Here is a 21012-nt window from a genome sequence, read left to right as displayed (position 1 = left end):
AACGGCCAACGGCATTGTTTTAGAAACAATGCGAATTCAAAACCAGCGCCCCGCGGCGTTCGAAATATGAAATTCCACGCAGAAATGGCGGCGAAAGCGATTTTTACAAATGGCAAAATGGCCGCCGGGCGGGGACGTCAGGTGTGCACACGTCATCGAAAAAAGGAATAGAACTGTCATATTGGAACTAAAGTAAAATCGCGAGCGAAAGAATTAAACTTATTTATTAAGCATTTTGCGAGCGCACCGTTATATCTTTATCTCGACCTCTCTAATTTACATTTAACAGGATATTTTCTAAAACCTCACGTCCTAAGCAAATTCCTGATTCAGATGCACCAAAAATAGCTTAACTTTCAGGTCCGGCCAATTGAAACCGAACTCTAAACCCGTTGATCGAGGGTGGGTATTCCGATAAGCTATCAGCCGTGTTGTGATCTATGATATTGGTTAGTTCGGGCGACTGCGCGGTGACGGTTGGTGTTTGGCGGATTCATTACGGAGACAAAGGGAGTGGGGTGCAGGGGCGCGGGGTGCGGGACGGGAGAGGGGGAGGGGGTGCCCTCTCAGCCACTTTCCTAAATCACTGGATGTATTGTGCGCTATCAGTGCGGCCGCCGCTATACCTAGGTCGCTGGGCTAAGAAATTGCTTAATCAACTTAGGGCCGTGGCTGGGCTGAGAAGGTAGACAGCCGATAGGCGGATCGTTTTCTGTTGATCTGACAAATTGGAGCCGCGAAACTGTAACTAGATTAGTAGATTAATCGGTAGCATAGATGAACCTATTAATCGTTATCACCCTTAAGTGTGTCGTATGTACACTTTTAACCTATTTGACATATACCACTTGAAATGACTATCACGCGCCTTTTAGCGGAATTTCATTGGAACTCATGAGAATAACAGCGCCCTCTTGACAATGATCATATATTTCTGATCAGGCTTTACCTATAGAGGCATGCTTTTATGTTAAGCTATTAAAGAATGTTAGATATTTTTGACGCGTAGTCTGACATCTACTTCTGATGACGATTGTACTACACGTGAGGGCTTACGAGGCTGCATAATGTCGTGTAAGATGCGTAATGAAGCTGTCCGCAGCGTACGCCGTAAAACGGATAACAATGTCTTACTTAAATAATCGAATTACGAATTTATCTGTGGTAAGATGCTTGGGAGCAGATATGCTCAGTAAGTTGTCATGGTTGCTGTATGAATGGCAAATTTTTGACAGGAGCATAATATAAAAGTAACCAACCTGAGAGATGCGGCTGCGAAGGGCTGTAGGGCGACTTGATCTGCGGGAAGCCTGCAACAAACCGACAAACAGTTAATTCATTATGCAATTACGCTGTAATTATACGGACACATTCCTGGGACCCCGGCGGTGCGTTTTAAATTCCCTTAATTTTATAGCTTATTTTAAACTGGGGAGCATTTGTACTGTCTTAATTTAATGGGGTTTCTTAGAAGTGTTTAATTTTGGCACAAGTATAATAAACTCCTGTTACCAACATAAATAAATAACTATTTGGGGACAATCTTACACAGACCTAGCCCCAAAATAAGCAAAGCGTGTACTATGGGACGACTATTATATACATGCGTATAAAAACTCATCTCCGCAGCCATCCCATCAAACTGACCAAGTCGTCTAAAATTATGTCACATGTAGGACCTAAACAAGCTCCCAGCGGAGATAAAAATGTGGGTAGTACATAAATATAAAAAAATAAGAGAATGGCTTTTAGGCTACTCTTTTTACGATATTAAAGATTTTTTTAATAATTTCTTAATAATTTATAAGTGCAATTTAATATTTTTTTTTGTAATGTATCTAATTAGCCTGTAATGATAATTGTATGTATGGAATTAAAATAAATTATTTAATTGAATAATTGACATGTACCTATCGAAATATTAAATGCTATATTGTTACTGAATAATGCCTTGATTAATAACCTGACATGTAATATTAATAATATTATTAATAAATGACTATGACTATAATATATATAAATACATACAGTATACTTACATTGAAAATACCCATGACTCAGGAACAAATATCTGTGCTCATCACATAAATAAATGCCCTTATCGGGACTCGAACCCTCACTAGTCACTACCCACTAGGCCAGACCGGTCGTCAAAATTAATGAAATTATAGTTAATATTAAATCAAAATGATCAGGATAATAAACATTCGAGCTTCATATATTTGTAATACGACCCCATTCACTTCACACACAATATTGAATTCCTTCACATATGTAGGTATGCGAATTCCTGATGATTTTTATTGGTAAATATGAAATAATATTTCATACTCGTAGTATTACTGGTCGGATTCAGACTAGGTACACAAGGGGCCAATTGCATAATAAAATACAAGCGAATACTATATGTGATTTTGTATGTAAATATTCTATTTATTGACAATAACAATATACATAATGGATATATACAGATGATTACTATAACTAGCTTATATCTAAAATAGTAAATTCACTAATAGCATTAGCATGTACTTTATTATTATGTAATCCGACCCCGCATTTTTTTTGTTAGCCTAATTTAGTATCCCACTGCTGGGCAAAGGCCTAGCATTACTGTTACAGTATTAGTACGCGACATTACCTACTGCCAACTGCGTTCTCTGCCAAAAATTCGGACAGCAACATCGTTTTTGACGTTTGTGGCAGTAATGCAGTCAGCAGTATGGAAGGTGGAGGTAAGGAATGAAATCTCCATGTACCAAAAAGTGTCATCAAAAAACCTTGAATAGGTGGCGCTACAATACCTAGAATACTTAAACCAAAAATCAAATTATAGACAGCGCACTTCACTCCGTCAATAACGCCTAGGTTCTTAGCTACTCTAGCGAGTCTAGCGCTACTCTGGAGGGATTTGGAACTATTATTTATAGCTGACAACTGGACATTTTGCAACAGTTCTACCATAAGAGATTTCACTCCTTTTAATTCCACACTCCATAGTCAGCAGTAAAATAGCGCCGCAATACTGCTTCAGTCATGCTGCCGACCGCATTACATTACGTCAAATTCAATATAATGTTTCGTTAAAGTACGAGCCGGTGTTCAGTAAAACCCATCCGGGATTAATACTCGTAAGTAGCTATTTTTAGGCATGTCATGTGTGCAACATGTATAATGGCAGGTACACATACACTGGTAAAACTACCTAATAGGTAATAACCCATGCAGACGTCAGACCAATATACGCACAACACACAGCTAGACTGTCGAATGAACTGTCGCCTGCAGAATTTCCGGACCAATACGACCTTCAAACCTTCAAGAAAAGAGCGTACTCCCATCTTAAAGGCCGATAACGCACTTTCAACCCCTCTGGTGTTGCGGGTGTCCATGGGCGGCGGTAAACGTTTACCATCAGGCGATCCTTCTGCTCATTTGCCACCTATATCATAAAAACGTTGCAAACGCAGATGTCCATAACACTACCGCTTACCCACGATATGAAGAAAAACACAAAGCGAGTAAAACACTTCCTCAATTACGTGCAAAATAAATAAATACGTGAACTGGTGCGTGTGACAGGCATTGTCGTGAAATAATAGCGCTGTCTCCTTCTTGAGTGGGGTGTTGAAAAGGGACCGCGGCCAGGAACAACATTCGGCGTAATTATCGACTTGGAAACTGTTAGAATAGCAAGTGGAGAGTCATGCTGGTTGAATATGTGACGGCTGCAATTTTATGGGAATTGGTAATTTGAATTCAAAATATAAACATGTTAACTAACCAACTCGAATTTATATGCTCATTTTAAAGTCTCAACCTTTGTAAATACATATGTACATAGGTAATATATACAACAAAATAAATAACTGATTTGTTTATTAGTATATATATCTTTTAATTTTAGTTTTATTTAATATTAGTTTAATTTTTAAGTAGTTTTATTTTATGGCTAGTTTAGTTTTAATTTTAGTATCCATTATGTATATTGTTACTGTCAATAAATATTTTATTTTATATTATTACTAACAAAATAAAAGAACTATCATAACTATAGTAAAATAATTTTTAAATAACCGAATTAGATCAGAAAAAAAGCATGTTTGTTCCGTAGATTCTTAATATTTAATAACTAATTATTTGTTAACTTTTGATAATATGTACCTAATCTTCAATTATTATTTTTATTATATACATCAGTAGATACATGACACGTTTAGGCGAAAAGAACAGTTTTATATTTTATTTAATAGAAACAACACTTAAAACCACCTTTAGCCTCTGTTCTAAAAGACCAAAATCTAATACGCATTGGATTTGTCACGACGCTCCAATATCCGTTAGGCGCGTGTTGAATCAGTACGCATTGCGTTACTGATCCTGATAGTAACTTGAAGTTACTGATCCAATTAAAATGAGATCTATAGGTTATAGATAGGGCTTGGTTTCCGGAACTCGACGTCAATTAATCGCGCCTATTTTGCGTGGTGGGTTGTCGGCACTACTCTTGCCAACCCAACTCTACCAAGAAGCCCAACAGACCCTTGATGTTGCCGACGACGACTGGGAGAGACCCCGGCGAACCGAGGTGTTGTGCCCGGTACTTGCCACCCCTGAGCCACCCCACGCCAAAATTAGATCTAAGCGTGTTGAAGATTGGCACAGTGGCTTCCTCTAGTAGCGGAATGTTTTAATACATTAATTTGTTTGGCAAAGTGCCTACCGGTTTCTGCCGAAAATTCTGACTATTATTACCCTGAATAGCTGAATAAAGTAATTTGTCATTTTTGTCAATTTTACCTTTTAGGAAGTTACGAGTTTTGAACTGAAAATACATACATGACGACCGGTCTGGCCTGGTGGGTAGTGACCCTGCCTATGAAGCCGATAGTCCTAGGTCCGAATCCCAGTAAGGGCATTTATTTGTGTGATGAGCACGGGTATTTGTTCCTGAGTCATGCGTGTTTTCTATGTATTGAAGTATTTGTATATTATATATATCTTTGTCTGAATACTCACCACACAAACCTTCTTGAGCTTACCGTTGGACTTAGTCAATCTGTGTAGGAATGTCCTATAATATTTATTTATTTATAGGTATCCTAAGATAAACTTAAGTAACGAAACAATTATACATATAAATAAATTGTACCTATTATACGTAAGAAAATTTGGCATAGCTTAGAGTACCCAGACCCAAATTATCCCATTCCCAACATCCCAAATCATCCCGTTCCCAACATATCAAATCATGCCAAATTTTTATAAGACTTTTGTCAGTGCATCTGCATGGTACATGTATTGTCTTCTATGTGGGGCTTGATATTCGTAACGTAGCGGGTAGATGAGCTGAAGATCGAGCTCAGTGGCGTTGTCATGGAAAAGGTCTATGTTTTTCTTTAAATACCACGTCGGTGGCAAACAAGCATACGGCCCACCAGATGGTAAGCGGTCACCTTAGCTTACTGACGGCTGTAACTCTACGGGTGTTATATGCGCGTTGTCGACCTGTACCTACTCTCATTTTTTGAAGAACCCCATACTATAGTATGTACCTCGAGAAAACCTCATCATGGAGCTCATTCCACATCCAGAGCGTCCACGGGAGAAATTCCTCTTAGAGTCAGACCAACATAAATTGGCAGCTATTTTGATAGCCCAGCCTGTGCAAATGTTAAGTAAGCGTCATAATTTCATAGAAGTTTGACGTTTAAAATAACACTTGCACTGTTTGGGCTGCTAAAATCGCTGCCAACTTATCTTGGTCTGACTCTAACCGCATAGTTATGGACTGATACAGGGGGCGATGATGATCAAAAAACGTTTAGTGTGCGATGTGTGTGGTGACAAGTCTCTTTAAAAATACTCCCACTGGTCAATCGCAAAAAATCCTATTCATCCCAAATTACGTCAAATTAACGTAAGACGTTTTGTTAGACGTTTAATTGAGGGGAGTAACCAATTCGCGTGGTGTCGGGTGGCGCACGCGCACAATAGGTGTCGGGTTGCGACAACAATGGGCAGATTAGCGCGGCCACTTATACTCCGGGAGGTAGACGAAGAAAATTTACTTCGTGAATATTTTTTCGGTGCATATTCGTATTATTCGTCTGCATAAACAGCGAAGCTCTGCAAAACCACTAAAACATCGCGACAGTATCTTGCGCGCGACGTAGACTACCCGTCTTTTTCTAACTGTATCAATTATAGAGAGACAAGTAGTCTACCTCGTGGGCGAGATACTGTCACGGTGCTCTTGTACTAGGCATTTATGAGTAAATGTAAGAGTAGAAATTTACTTAACTATTGACTTTGCTGGGATATTAGACATCCGCCAACAAGACTAGTGCATCGAAACGTCGGCGTGTGATCAACCATACATTCTGACAATATTAAAAACATAGGTACCAAGCAAGAAAGTACCTAGTAACAGTCACCTCACCTAAGCTGTTGCACAGAAGTTTGTACATCATCATTATGATGTATATACATATGTATACTGTACATACTGTATACACCATTGTGTATATACCATTGCAGTAAAGGAGTTTTATAAAACTTTAAATAGAATGATCGATTATAAATTCTTATTTCACTTGTGCCAATGTATTCGGATATTATTGGTATTATTTGATTAATTATGTTATGAAGTTGAGCAAATTACTAAAGAATCTTTAAAATTAAAACAGTTTAAAAAGTATTATATTGATAAAAAAACTACGTAGATAGATTTTATTTTACATTTAATTTTTATTTTTAATATTAAATACCGTCTTTCCAGAAGATATTAATAAAAATCTACAAAACAAGCCTTATGAAGGATTCTACAATACTGTAAATTTTTAATGTATTAAATTTAAGATAAATAGGTATTATCCTGGAAAAGGGCTAAATAACTGGATAAGGGAATTTATCCTTGACTCCTGGTCTAACCTCGTGAAGAATAGAGCTTAGTACGCGACAGGCACTCAATACGTCAAGAGATTCTTCAATGGTGTCTGGTTACAGTATGGGCTGTTTTTTGTCCCACAGAGGTTAAATTGGGTATAAAATGGGTATTAACCTAATTTCCGTGGATACCGCCCGCGTTCATTTCTTTGTGCGCTGTGAGAATAGTAGGCAAATGTTAATTTAACTTGTGAAAATACTTACAGACGAATGTCTAATGTGTTGCTTTACCTCAAATAAAAGTTTAATTTTCGTTGTATGTGTAATGTACTGTATTCACCAGTAAATCATACGATATAATGAATTTCTGACGATTCGCTAACACAAACCTCACGCGGTACGACCACTCTGCTCGCCGGTCTAACATCTACTGACCGTGACGTCACCATGACGACTCGAGACATGTATATACTACATTATGACCTGTAACTTTTTATAATTTATTTGAAAATAGACTAAAAGTGTAGGTAAGTACAATAATGCTAAATTTCGCAGTTTTTTTTTGCCTAGAATGCTACAGTGGAGACTTGGAGAGACGGAAAACTTTATTAAAGCCGAGATTTAGGCGACACTACGCCCGGCCGAGATGCCTCAAATTAGCATTGTGGCAAAAGTGACATCCGACAACCTCCTCTCCACATAGGAGTGTCTAAAATTCGACAAGAATTTATCTAATATTATATTACATATGTGTATTCAATAATATTTCAGTAGGTCTGTTCCGTAAAAGCAGTTATGACGTAGAAAAATTAGATCAAAAATATATTTAATGCACATATATGGAGAACTGTGTCAATGAACGAAAAATTTAATTGGAATTAAATTCGGAATGTTTTGGTTTTTTTTAGTATGTTTCGTTAATTTTTATTGTGTTGTCCATAGAACACTTAACATGTGAAAATACACAGCAATAGAGATCATCAGATTTATAACCTATCCATTTTTAATTTCATTTAAACTTTTTTTATGTTATCATTATCAAACAATTAAAAACTCTCTATAGCCAGGCGAGAAAGTCGGCCAGCTTTTGAACAGCCGCAAAGTATTTTTTGTCTTGAATTAAGAGCATGCATCACACCGACACGTCGACACATAACAAGTATTAACAAGCACTCCCATAAAATACCTCCATCTCATTCGTACTCAAATTAAGCCGTTAATCAAATCACAAAAAGCCCTGAACATACCCGCATACATCTAAGGTGTTTACAGACAAATCAAACATCTAACGACCCACGTATCGGGTTTCTTCACTTAATTGTAATAACCTCCTAAGGCCTAGCCATACCAACGAAAAAATCAATGCCATTGAAATTTGAACCTATTTTGTAGGAAATTGAGTTTATTTTGCGTTGTTTGAACAAAACAATGCAAAAGCGACTCTGTTCCAATTAGATATGATTTAAATTTCATTGAACTGACGAAGTACTAAAGGTAGGACTGTGGGTCTTAGGAGGATATTCTAATTAGAACAGCGTAAATGCCATTCAGTCTCATACATGTTTACGGCATTTTGATGAAGATGTCAAAGTCATGGTCGATAATAGCTCGCATTCTAGATGATTGACTGAATGGCTTCAATGAATCATTATATGACAATGAGGTTTCTAATCATGAAATGGGTTGGCAGCTCCCATTGCATATTTGCTAATTGTGAAGCATATTTTATTTATTAAATTATAATTAAGGCGTTTCTGAGTGAGAGAGATAGTTTTGAGTAGTGTAACAACAAGTCATTACATTCAAACGAATTGCAATCTCACCGAAAAATTGAAGTTTAACCGCAGGTTAGTGAACTAACAAAAAGACATACAGGGTGGGACAAGTACAGGGTAAGGAAGTAAGAGTGATACACATTGTTTTTAAATTGTCATAATATTAAGTGCAAAATTGACTAAATATAATATTCAGGGGTGGCAATTGTATATGGACGATAATTTTTAACAAATGTCTACCTCTAGCAGCAAGCAATTTTTTCTCAAATTTTAGTGTTGTTTAAAAAAACACGTTGTTTTCTCGATTAATTTTGAGGAGTGACAGTGATTGGCACCCAAATTCGCCAAATTTTGCACAAGCTGATGAAATTTAAACAGTTAAAACCGACTATTCGACACAAATTTATTAAGATAACGCCGAAAATATGCTGAAAATTGCGATGATAAGGGCTTACTTACTGTTAGAGGTGGAAATATGTCAGACATTATGTTCCGCATGTATTTGCCAACCCTGAATAATACTTAACAATACTTAATAATTTTTGAACTTTATATAGTTAAAATTTAAAAACGAAATGTATACTTCTTATTTGCGACACCCTCTGATAGCTAATACCTAACACATAACAGTAACATGGCGTTACACAACTGTGTTAGGTACCTACAATGATATAACTATAGATAGGTTATACTCATACATATGGGACACAAAAAAGTAATTCCATATTTATTTCTATGGCTACCTAAATCTTTTATTTTTGATTAATTTTTGCATTCCATTCATCTTAAGGTAAGCGCTTTAATTTTGGAACGATGGTAACTATAATTAGCTGTATAAGCCTTTGTTGCATATTGTATAACTAGCCTTAAAATGTTTTTTTTTTCATTATTTTTGTATGTGCTGAGTAGTTTTATACACTGTAATTTTGATAGTTAATTTTTTTTAGTCTCCCGCTCGCTGACCACGAACAGTTCAAACACAACAGATCAAAATAATGTCGACATGTATTTTAAATATTCATTATTCGCGATTAGGTATATAATATGGTTTATGGTTTAAGAACTTTATTCTCATTAAGAATTTACAAAATTCACTTACATGAGAACACAATATTTTTATAAATACTTAATACTAACGTGCAGACAATGCATAATAACATTTCATTTATATTACTGTTAAACTATTCTTACACTTCTAATTAATGTGGGTAGAAATAGCTAGTTAACCGGCTCAGATAACTCAAGTCGCAAAACTAACATAATCCGTTGAAATAGTAATCAATTCATGAGTTTTAAAGATAATAAAAACACGTAAAAAAACTCCTCGTTTTCACAAACATCTAGTTAATTAAAGAAAAGTGGCTGTTTACAGCGTAGCCTTCGCGTATGCGCGCGCACGGCGCCATCTTGCCTAAACGTCATTTATTCGGCGACACGCGTGCCCTCTCCACGGGCTGCGTACGGGGATAATTTGTGGAAAAGTAGGATATTGGAGCGTTGTTTATGGTAAACAGTAGTGCTATGTCAGCGTAGCCGGGCAATATTTACATGCAAGCTGGCTCCTGTTGTTGTACCATAGCCAAACTGACAATTGTTTTACAACAATCGAAAAGTAGGAATCCATCTGGAATCAGAAACATCTTTTCAAATAATAAGTTACGGAAAATAGATTATAGACTTTCTCTTCTTTAAGGAATTATAGCCATTTTTCCCGCCGAGGTTTTATCGAAGGACTACAGTAAGGAATTCAAAAAAGGAGTAAGTATACAGGTTTTTAAGAGTTGGCAACGCGCATGTCCATATTTGCCATTTAAAAACTAACCACAATTTGCATCCAGCTTATTTTTCGCGCTATTTGTAAGCAAAACAGTTTTCAGAGAACCGTCGAGCATACAGATTAAGCTGTTCACTTTGCCGTTATCCGATCGGTAGACGTTTATGCTGCGTCTCGTCCCTCGGAACTGCAGTGTTCGTCTGACACAGTAACTTTTAAACAGTATAGATGGGTCAAACACAAAACTGTGTTGTCGTCTTTCCTGTAGACATATCCAAAAGTTAAGGGCTATAAAGTTTAATTTTATTATTTAATATCTTTACATCTGTTAGTTCTCATACTGGTTATCTAATTTTCACCTCACCGATCACCGTCACCTCTCAAGATCATATGATTTACGGCCCGATTCGAAGAATGAGATACGATAACATCGATAACAATAAGTTATGGTTTAGATAAGTTCTCATTTAGATATCATTTCTATGACGTATAATTGACAGAAGCAGCTCGATTCGGGCAACCAATGTCACTTTGACGTTAGAAATATCGTAGATACCGTATCGATATCGTATCGCATCGTTATTTTATCAATTTTGACGAATTATAAACGTCAATTTCGACGTGTCGTTTAGTTATCGATCTTTTAAAGATTTTTCCAAGATTTTAATCGTGTTTTAATCATTCTTCAAATCGGGCCGACAGCTAATATTAATTGATGATTAGACTCTATCCTATCTATACCTACGAGTACAAAGGTAGAGCCAGAGTTCGTTAAGGTCTGTGGTAAGCGGTAAAGAATAGAGTTGTGCCTTTCTCGAGAATGTTCTCCGTTTACTATGGGAAATATGGTTCGAACGAAAACATTATCCATGCAAAACGGAGAACGTTCTCGAGTACGTTACAATTCTAGTAAACAAATATAAAAGCTGGGGGCTAGCCTAGTGACAATAGTTGATAGAAAACGCCAATCGAAAGTGACATAATGTGGAAAGATGCCTATGACTTTTAGTTTTATCCGTCATCCCGATATATTTTTTCTTATTTTATCGGCGTTTGTCGATGTACGATTTACATCTTGGCTAGTCAACTTGATTGATAAAAGACGGTGTGACTTAATCGTGCATTCGCCATAAGTGCAGGCACCGTAAGCTCATGCCACACAATAGTTGAGTTGAGATACTGTTTTTATTTCTACTCTGGCCAAAAGCCCGGCGAGTTGGCAAGTAATGGAGCGACCTAGATTCGATCTCCGTTGAGCCACTTCTACCGATTCTGGTCTAAAGTACTTACTATAGCCGTAAATATATTCGGTTCGCAAGCTGTATTCCTTAAAATAAAATTGCTCTACATTTTATTTAGGTCCTGCTCTACAATTAGTCTTTTATATCTTAAGTCGAAAGTGGAGGACCCGTGCGAAATCGCCTTTTCATACAAACATAGTCCTCATTTTCCTCTCTGGATATTAACATTATTCAAAACATTTTGACACGATTTGTTGCATATCAACCACAGCTATGCCCCTACGTTTGATTTTTTTCGATGTTCTAATTATTATAAGAGTTAGGAGCATTTAAAAGTTTGTATGAAATCTATTATTCACTCCTAATTTTTACAATAAATCGAAAAAAGTCAAACGTAGGGGCAGTTATGTTTAATATACATGAAATTATGTAATAATATTTTCCATTATGTTACTATCCAGAGAGGAAAATGGGGACTACGTTTGTATGGAGAAACGGCCGTCCCCTTTCCTGTTAATCTCGGTAGAGACGGACCACGCTAAGTTTTCATGTCAAGCCTCCGGGCCATAGTGGCTAGTAGTTAGATGGGACAGTGGTCTTTTGAGGCACTGGTGAGGACCACAGGAGGAGGTAAGGAGGCTTACATGTTAGTTTTAATCGTAAATTTAATTTAATCCCATGTTATTTATTTAATATTAAATTTTAACTATAGTTTTTAATTGTACCTAATTGTATTTAATTACTATAATTGTATTGTATTATTTATAATTTTAAAAATTATCAGTTGTCTGAAGTAAATTATGTTTTATAAGTATATGTATGTATTCTTCGTGCCAAGTTTAAGCAAAGTTAGATTATCCAGAGTGTAATGATCTAGCCACTTGGTTAAGCGCCGATCTTTTATTCAATCACTGTAAATTTCGTGCCTAATCAACCTAGTAAGTATGCCGCTTATTTTCATTTTTTTTTAATAGGTCAAAAAATTTGACGAGATAGACGGACCCGATTTCTGAATATAACAGCAGAAAACCGTAAGAGGTAGGATTACGTTTACTGCAAAAAATTAACGAATTATTTCATCCAATATCATATTTAGTTACGTACCGATAACAGTTATGTTGATATTTAATTTTGTCAATCTCGTTTTTGCTAGAAAAAGTTCACTATTAATAATAAAAAGAGTTGCTTGGATCATGCATTAATCTCTCAATGCTACTTTACCATATAATGAAAATTCTATCACCTACAACTAATTTCGCGTGTTCCGAGCCCTACTCGCGCCATTATGAGCCCCACACGGGCCCATAAGCACCCCCAAGCATTAACTGCCAGGAATGTTAATAAATGGACTCGATAAATTAATATCGAGGGTTCGCTAATCCCTAAAACGGGCGCCACTTGCAACCAATCCATTCCAAAAAGTCTTAAGTCGGTACCAAACTAGTATACTCAAATGACCTTATTGCTATGGATATCAGTAATGCTAAAATGTTGTATGTGAGTATGGAAAGTTTAGGGAGATATGACCTTTCGATTATTGAACAAAGGTACCATGCAAGTGGGATTAGTTAGCATTGTCCTTTAAGCGGTATGATTGTCACGCGTTCTCGTAATTGGTAATAAATAAATAATTATTTTACATCAATGTTTGGACGTAAACAGAGCAATCTATAATTGTTTAACTAAAGGTTTTGCTAATACTCAGTAAGTATTGGGACCTACACCTACATATTACATCCCTAGATTGAGTAGGAAGTTATAGTTGTGCCGTTCTCGAGAACGTTCTCCTTTTACTATGGAAAATATTCTCGAGTGAGAACATTTCCCATACAAAAGGGAGAATGTTCTCGAAAACGGCACACCTCTCCGTAGTCATCTCGAGAAAATGTGTAGATAAAGTTATAATTTTGCGAGTATCACTCTAAGAACAAATTAAATCTTCTATTTTCCTATGAAAATATTTTAAATTGTATTTATTTAAACCCCCAATGGATTTACTCTATTGTATATCAAGTTTTTTTTTACAATATATATTTTTAAAATTACGGTTTAAATACCTTTAAGTAGTATATATTGGCTCAAAATACTTTTTACCATATCATCGCAGTCGCACCCTTACTTTCTTGTCTCTTTCCCACTAATCCTGTCACAAGTCAGCGCTCATAACCGTCTAAGCTGCGGTAATGCCACTTTTATTGGCTTTTGACGACAATTGAAATTAAATTCCTCTGTAATTGATAGGGGCATGACGTGTGAAGTTTCATTGTAGGTGGAAAGGACAAGTGCAAGAGTTAAATATTAAATTACTTAGAATTGTTTATTTCGTAACTGTGAGTTTTCAGAAAATATTGTATACAATTAGCGTGAGTTGTTACACTGAAAGAAATGTTTGCATAACTGTAACAAAATATTGGTTACTGTTTACACAAAAATTGGGACTTGCGAACTATGTGTTATATGTTACAAAACCGTGTTTGGCTATCAGTGTTCAGGTACTGGGTATACACTACAAAATAAGTTTGTAAATTTATGCAAAGTTTATTTTCTTATAACCGTAGTTTAGTTATTTAGTAAAGTTACAAAACCAGTTCGGCTATCTATTTTTTTCAGTGTAAGAAAAGTTAATCGCTGTCAGTTTTGTAACGACAACTAAGCATTACTTAAATCTTTACGGAAATCGCCTTTTTGCGTTTTTTACATTGTAATATCGCTTATAGTTTATGAATGGAACACGAAAACCCAGTATTATAGTAATTTAATGCTTAGAGTCTGTGCGGAAAGAGAAGAGTCGTGAAATGTATGGCATCCAATACATTCTACAACTCTTCTGTATCCGCACAGACTATAATTATGGTTACAAAACTAACAGCAATTATTTTTTCTTAACAACTCACAGTAATCCAAAATTCTCATATAGCTACTGTTAATATTGATTTGTCTTTCACCTGTTAGTGTTTGATCCTTTCGCATTTTCTAAAGGTTAGCTGGAAGAGATCCCTTTAGGGATAAGTTCGCCTTTGTACATAACAATTTTTTTGTTTTGTTTTGTCTGTTTTATGTTAACCTGTTAATGTGCAATAAAGTGACATACATACATACATACATAATCGAGTACACTATTTTCTGAAAACTCCCAACAAACCTGGGATAACTCGGGGCACTTATACAAAAGTGACGTAGCAAAATATTTTATCGACAATTAAATATATCGATGTTACTGTCAACATCTAAATGTTCAACAAAATAATGATTTTTATACAAAATCGCTTTGCTATACTGCTTCTTAAATCCGAAAATGGTGTTTTTTGGAACAATTTTTTTTATTTAGCCAGGTTAGTATTTCCACTTTGGCACTAAATGTTTTATACTGATCATTTTATATCGTTATTTATTATTTCCTAAACATTACTCCATCTTTATTTATTGGTAAACGTACTTAAAAAGTGAAATTTACCTTAAGTCATAAAAATACCAGTAGGTAAATAAACCATTTCGAGACAAAGCTTTTTTATTTTGTAAAATATGCCTGAAAGGAGTTCTTTATCAAAACTATGTCGAGAATTTTCAATGAGCACATGTATTATTATATTTATTATATATCGACATTTTTTATCGATATCAAATCCTTAGAATGTGCCCCGAGTTATCACAGGTTTGCTGCCAACTAAGTAAAATATAGGAAGCTATGCTCATTCTTTGTCAAATTATTAACTTAGATAACAAAATCATCTGTACCCCTAGTGTAAATTTATTCGATAGCGAAACGTGACGTACGCGTTTTCGTTAAGTTTCATTTTGTATGGGATTTTAAGTTTCCAAAACGTTCCGCTTGGTGCGCTGTTTCTAAATGCCATACAAAATGAGACTTAACGCAAACGCGTACGTCACGTTTCGCTATCGAATAAATGTACACTAGGGGCTCTGTTCTCCCACAGATACCTAACCTAAATAGTTAGTTCTACTGTCATTTCAATAAATTAGCCAATTATTAACATAAGATGATTAAAGACTTTTTTTTATTTTATTTCCCGTCGCCTTAGAATAAAACCAAATTGGCACTTGTAAAAACTGATTTCTTCTATGAAGCACTTGAACCAATATCTCCTAGTCATCCATCTTGACTAGCTGGACTAAAAACACGATTAACCCAGTAGCCTATACAAACACTTGATATTTCTTCAAAATATCAGATTCTGGGAAGTGATACAGAAAGTTGTCAAAATTGCCCTATAATTTACTTGGATTTAAAACAACATTCAGTGTTGTATTTAATAGTGTTTTTTGCTTTCAACATACCTCTAAGAAAATGTACGAGTATTTTGCAGGTAAGATCTATCGGGAATGGGTTTATAAATTCAAAGTTTAAGAAACGAAACACTTAAAATGTGTACTTATAATTTACGGGGTGAATATATCAATATATAGGTCATACTCGGCAACTTTGTCTATGGGACCAACCCCGAAATCGCGAAAAAAAAAATTGGCAATTTGATACATTTTGGCTGTCTGACCTTGATCTATGGGAGAGTAAATTTTTTTTCGCGGTTTCGGGGTTGGTCCCATAGTAAAAGTTGCTCAATATGACCTATATATTCAGCTCGTAAATTATTGCAGGTGACTGAATAAACACCCTGTATACTATTCGATGATAATAAAACTTTCGTGACTTCCGGATCCAATCACGACCAGCTCTTACATGATTCATAACATCATAACCATAAAAAAAATTAAGTAGATACATCTAAATTGTACGGGGGTAATATTAAAACTGTACGGAACACTATTTTCTTACACCGTGTATGACTTTCTAATACCCAAACAGGACATAAGGTAGAAGTACTAGTGCTCAACGCTGCACTAGTACTCGACATGGGCACTTTATTTCAAAGTGACAAAAATTAAGTTCGAATACAGAAAAATCGTTGTTGTTCAAATTTAACCTATATTTCCATGAAATAAAGTGCCCATGTCGGTGACTAGGGCAGCGTCGAGCACTAGTACTTCTACCTTACTATGAATGAATCACTTATTCTTATAATTTGTATGAACACAATGGTAACTTTTCTTTTGTCAATTCGGAAGTGTCACCAAATACTGTCACAACAGTGTCACAACCGTGGATTCAATAATGGCTTTTGTCACTACGGGGATTTGCGACACAATGCCGTGAAAGGGTTAACTAAATTAAATAGTAGCGTGTTACGCCTCCGCTGCTGGAGGGTTAAGTTTTTTTGGTTGAGATATTTATGGCTATTGTTAAGATTATGGTAATAACGGAGTAGAAGTACTTAAATGTGTGACTTCGATAAAAAAAATGTTTTCAGATGAACTGTAACTGAACAAAATTATGTAGGTACTGTACATAATAATATGTATTTTATAAAATTATTCTTCATGTTGATATCGGCAGGGCACTAAATGTTTATGAATTTTATGATACAACCAGAAATATGAGACAACGCGAAATAAAAATGTTTTTAGAATATATTCTGTATATTTCATGATACCGATCTCCTTAAGTAAACTTGAACAGAAAAATAAATACGTAGTCATCTCGAATCGAATCGGCATCAATTAGTAAAATTTAATGGATAGCCTTAAAAAAAAAAAGCAAAAAGACAAATTAGCGCGACCTTGCCAGGATTCGAACCTGGAATCTTCTGATCCGTAGTCAGACGCGTTATCCGTTGCGCCACAAGGCCAGATAACTACAAATGCGAAATTAACCACTGCCATCGGTACCTATATCTGTATTTATTTTTAGGTTAATATTCAAAGTGACATACGTCATCATGTCTTGAATGAAATACGAATTTATTTATTATAATTATCAGCCAGCACTCATTAGATAAAAGTTTGAGGTTGGTTCTCTCACTCAAATATTTTATTATCACGGAGACACAGATCTAAATAAAAATATTTAAAAAAAACTTTTTTTACATAATTAGTAAAAAAGCCTGACGTCTCAATGAAGTTAATCATCACCTTAAAACATCCTATCGATTTTTTCTTTTTCAATAGCAAAGTAATTAAAGGCTACAGGCACACTTGTAGGCGTATTAGGTTAATTGAAAGATTGAACAATTGTCAGCTCAATGATTTGCAAAAACCGGTCTTAATGCCCCGGCACAGAAACCTTTGTTTTATCGAATTGTCATTTACGAACATTCAATACAGAACCTTATTTCTCAGGCATAAGGTTTTATTGAAATGGTTTACAAAAATATGTTTTCGTGAAATGGAATTAGAGCTTTATAATGAGGGTGTTTAAGTTGAGTTTTGTTTGAGGGACTCGGTACCGGCCGCGGGCGAGGTGTGAAGCTGTAGGTAGGGATGGGATGAACACGTGATTGATTAGCAGTCGATTAATTATTCGAGCCATTTCAAATCGAGAAATGTTTACTTACGTATTTACCGACAGTGCCTGTTATAATTGAATTAAAAAAAAAGGAGGTTGTTAATTCGAAAAACGCAAGTAAGGTAAGACTTATACGGTTCGTAATATTTTTAACTTTACAAAACTTTTTTTTATTGATACCCTAATTATTTTATACCCGTAACACCTGTAAAGTAGTTTATTAAGTAGGTACCTACCTATATAAGTAGGTAAAAAATTGGCAAAATAACCGGTCAGGTTCGAATTGTTCGAAAGTCTCAATATCACGAAATGAACACCTATATCTTGAAACGTTATCTAGTGATTTGATGCAGATAGAATATACATGTGGTGTAGCTACAGATACAATATACTTATATTACATAGTTTAGTTTAGTTAGTCTGAGCAAGTCCCTAAACATTTGCAGTAGGTATCCCGTTTATTTGTCGATCAAACGGACAATGAGTAACCGCTCGGCAAATATTTAAGAACATCACTATCCCTCCCGAAAGGGTTGAACAGGGTTAATAGCAGGCAGTTAGGGAGCATTGTAGTACGTGTGAAGAGTGCACTAGTTCACACCAGCTCTGAGCGCTAACCCAAACATACCATGACCTTCCTGCCCCCCCTGGCAAGATGAAAATTGGAGGGAAAAGGGGACAGTACAAGCCAGGACGCAGCTCAATTTACGCTGGGCGCACTTGACAATACTCCACGAAAAAACCAACCAAGACAGAGCTCCCCCGGTCCTCAATTTAATATGAAATGTTTATAGAATTGCGGTCCCTAGAAACGATTCGCGAGCTCTTTATACAATGGACGAAGTTAGGCTTGAGTTTGAATGGGATTTTTTTTGCATTTTTTTAACTCCAATCTTGTTTGGCTTAGAAATCGTAAAAATATTTGAATGAGTTTATTTGATATGTTGGATGGCTGGATAGCAAAATTATGATTCAACACCTATAGAGTCATGATTTATAATAACGATAAGTGGAAATTTTAGAAAAGGGAAAGAAGAATGGGAATATAATTTAGTAATAACAGCTAAATACTAAGTTAATTTTCTTTCCATTCCAAACGTTGAGCGCCTTGCTTATATGTCAATCGTGTTGATTTTACAAGCTTTTATTTAACTTGCAATGTATGTTAGTACGGGTCAAATCTTGCAAGTTAAACGTGGACCACTTCCCGATTTCCGATTGAAATAAAATTTTGCATACATATTAAAATCAGATGACATTACAATATTATGAATTATGATTACATGGAGCTGATCTGATGGAGACAGGAGGTGGCGATGGGACTCTGTGATAAACCAACTCATGCTAATTAAGTTTGGACTTGTTGGAATGATCTCGATGAGTAGCTGCCTCTGGAAAGAAATGTACAATTAGCGATAAAGGCTTGTACCAAAAAAAAATTTTTTTTAATAAAATACATTAATAAAACGAATAATAAATATCCAGCCAATAAGTACCTAGAATTTTTAAAGTACCTTCAAGCCATACAATAAGACAGGTGGTTTATTTAGTATCGTTCTGATTTAAAAAAAATACAGTCCATGTTGACATTTTTCTCACAGTAACTCAGACAGAATGAAAGTCGCTATGCCTGCCAAGTTCGATAAAAAAACCCAAAGGGTTTAAAAACTCTAAATTATATTACATTAATTGGATTTATGACTTCATTTCACTGCATAGTAAAATTGACACGCAAAATAAAATAAAACGAATTGATCTTGAATCTATACTGCTAGGTTTTTTACAGTGCACGTTCTCTGGCAGGCTGCAAGTCGTCACGCCTGGCGGGCACGATAAAAAACCCAATTGGCATTCGCCGGGCGCCCGCCGCTCGTAAACACACGCATGCCGACGTGCGCTTGTGTGTGTGCTTATGGACGTTGGACTAAAAATTGCTTCATTGTTTCCATCATCATCGTGATCAACATTCATGAGATTGATGTTATGTTACTATATAAATCTACTAGCAAAGATTTACCTTCTGCAGGCGCCATTTTTTGTGATCATAACTAAATCTTTGTCTAATAAATAAATATTTATGCAGACAATAAACAAGCTAAGACTGTCAATTTAAATTAGATACCCACACATCATCACAGCGGGTAATTAACAATACTCCAAAAGCCCTCCTAATCCAAAAGTCGCATCTCCCTACAAACCACCTCCAACATACGCCCATACGGTCCCGCGGAGCCCCGGGCGCTTCCGTCCCGACCAGGAGCCCCGGTGCCGCCAAATTGGGCCGCGTTCACAGACAAACGCGATGTCGCCAACTTCTGAGGGCCTAAAGGACATTTTCGAAGGTGTTTAAATTTTAATTGGTCCTGATTCAGAAAGACTTCACTTATAAGTCTGTGACTAGGTAAATTAATTAACACGAGGGCTGATATCTACCTATTTTTTACTTGTTGGGTATGTTTAGACATTTCAAATTGCTCTAAAACTGTTTCTAATTCGCTGCTAAATTCTGTGATCACTTTTTTCGCTATATTTTCGTTTTATGCGTTTTAATGTCGTATCGTTATTTTTTTAATAACGCAAAGCCTGTAACAATATACTTTTAAATCTCTAACTTTAACTTACAGTTTAATTTTATTAAACAGACTTCTTTTGGCAAAATATTAAGTAGGTGAGGTTTGAGATTCTTGTAGTACCTAATTCTAAAATAGTGTTCGTGAAGAATTTAGCTTATTATTCATCTAACCTCTTTGTCTGAATTCCGATAAAAGTGTCTTTTCAAGAATTTCCATCTATCATAAGTTAAAAAAAAAAATCTTGGATGGATTTTCTACCCATGTAACGCCACATTTCTCAGCTGCACTCAGTGCACTTCGACCCTTAGATCTCGGAGACCTTCCGGCCTCGCAAATGAGGTAACCTAATGAGGGCGCCCTTAACCGCTTACAATAAGGTCCAGAATAGCTTGAAAGTTAATTA

At 35.8% G+C, this 21012-nt stretch overlaps 1 protein-coding gene and 1 non-coding gene across 3 annotated transcripts in view; both read right to left on the bottom strand.

Annotated features, from left to right (window-relative positions):
• Nucleotides 1-21012, bottom strand: part of LOC133525645 (visual system homeobox 2-like) — a 139610-nt gene that overhangs the window by 99249 nt on the left and 19349 nt on the right. For both annotated transcript variants that reach the window (XM_061861971.1, XM_061861972.1), the window contains exon 2: nucleotides 1260-1310. In XM_061861971.1, coding sequence (XP_061717955.1) covers nucleotides 1260-1310 — 51 coding nt within the window. The remainder of the gene's footprint in view (nucleotides 1-1259; nucleotides 1311-21012) is intronic.
• On the bottom strand, nucleotides 17308-17380 carry Trnar-acg (transfer RNA arginine (anticodon ACG)). Its single transcript has one exon. It is a non-coding gene; the product is annotated as a tRNA-Arg (tRNA).

The sequence above is a fragment of the Cydia pomonella genome, chromosome 15 (assembly GCF_033807575.1).
Source record: "Cydia pomonella isolate Wapato2018A chromosome 15, ilCydPomo1, whole genome shotgun sequence".
Lineage (NCBI taxonomy): Eukaryota > Metazoa > Arthropoda > Insecta > Lepidoptera > Tortricidae > Cydia > Cydia pomonella.
This window is presented reverse-complemented; position numbering and strand designations above follow the sequence as displayed.